This window comes from Mesitornis unicolor, unplaced genomic scaffold (genome assembly GCF_000695765.1).
Source record: "Mesitornis unicolor isolate BGI_N332 unplaced genomic scaffold, ASM69576v1 scaffold11330, whole genome shotgun sequence".
NCBI lineage: Eukaryota > Metazoa > Chordata > Aves > Mesitornithiformes > Mesitornithidae > Mesitornis > Mesitornis unicolor.
The window spans coordinates 89,687-90,212 of record NW_010157598.1 but is presented as its reverse complement, the minus strand read 5'-3'; the positions used below and the strand labels follow the sequence as shown (position 1 = coordinate 90,212).

General features: G+C 68.8%; 1 protein-coding gene across 1 annotated transcript in view; it reads left to right on the top strand.

Moving 5' to 3' along the window:
- Positions 1-262: 262 nt before the first annotated feature.
- RFC1 (replication factor C (activator 1) 1, 145kDa) overlaps positions 263-526 on the top strand; it is a 38,998-nt gene continuing 38,734 nt past the window's right edge. Inside the window, exon 1 of the mRNA XM_010180646.1 lies at positions 263-350. Within this exon, the coding sequence (XP_010178948.1) occupies positions 348-350 (3 nt within the window). The 5' untranslated portion in view covers positions 263-347. The remainder of the gene's footprint in view (positions 351-526) is intronic.

Genomic DNA, 526 nt, shown 5'->3' with positions numbered 1-526 from the left:
CCTTCTTGACGAGGGGCCGTTAAAAGCGGTTGAACCTCCGCTGCGGGGGATGGGCAGCCGTTAACGCCTGCATAGAAGGCAGGAGAGAAGGGGAAAGGGACAACACTCGGTAGACCCCAGAGGCCGCTAAGAGGGCCCTGTGTCGCCACCAACGGTCGCGGAAGCCCAACGACCGCCCACCCCCCCCCCCCCCCCCCCTGCCACTAGCCCCGCCCGTCGCGGCTGTGACGACAGCGCCGTGCGCCGAGTTGCGGGACTTGGCGCGAAGGTGGCGGAGGTGGGGGGCAGAGAGCGGGAGGCATGGAACCAGAGGCGTCCCGCTAGCGAGATAAAGCCCCGCCGGCAGCATGGTGAGCGCACCGCACTGTGGGGCTGCGGGACGTTCCTTCCCCCGTTCCTCGCCGCGGTTCTTCCCCAGGGTAGGGGAGGGAAAGGAGTATTGCGCAGTTCCCCGCGGCGGAGACGGATGGGCGCCTTCCTCGGCGTTGACTGCAGCTCTGCGGCCGGTGGAGCCCAGATGGGGTCC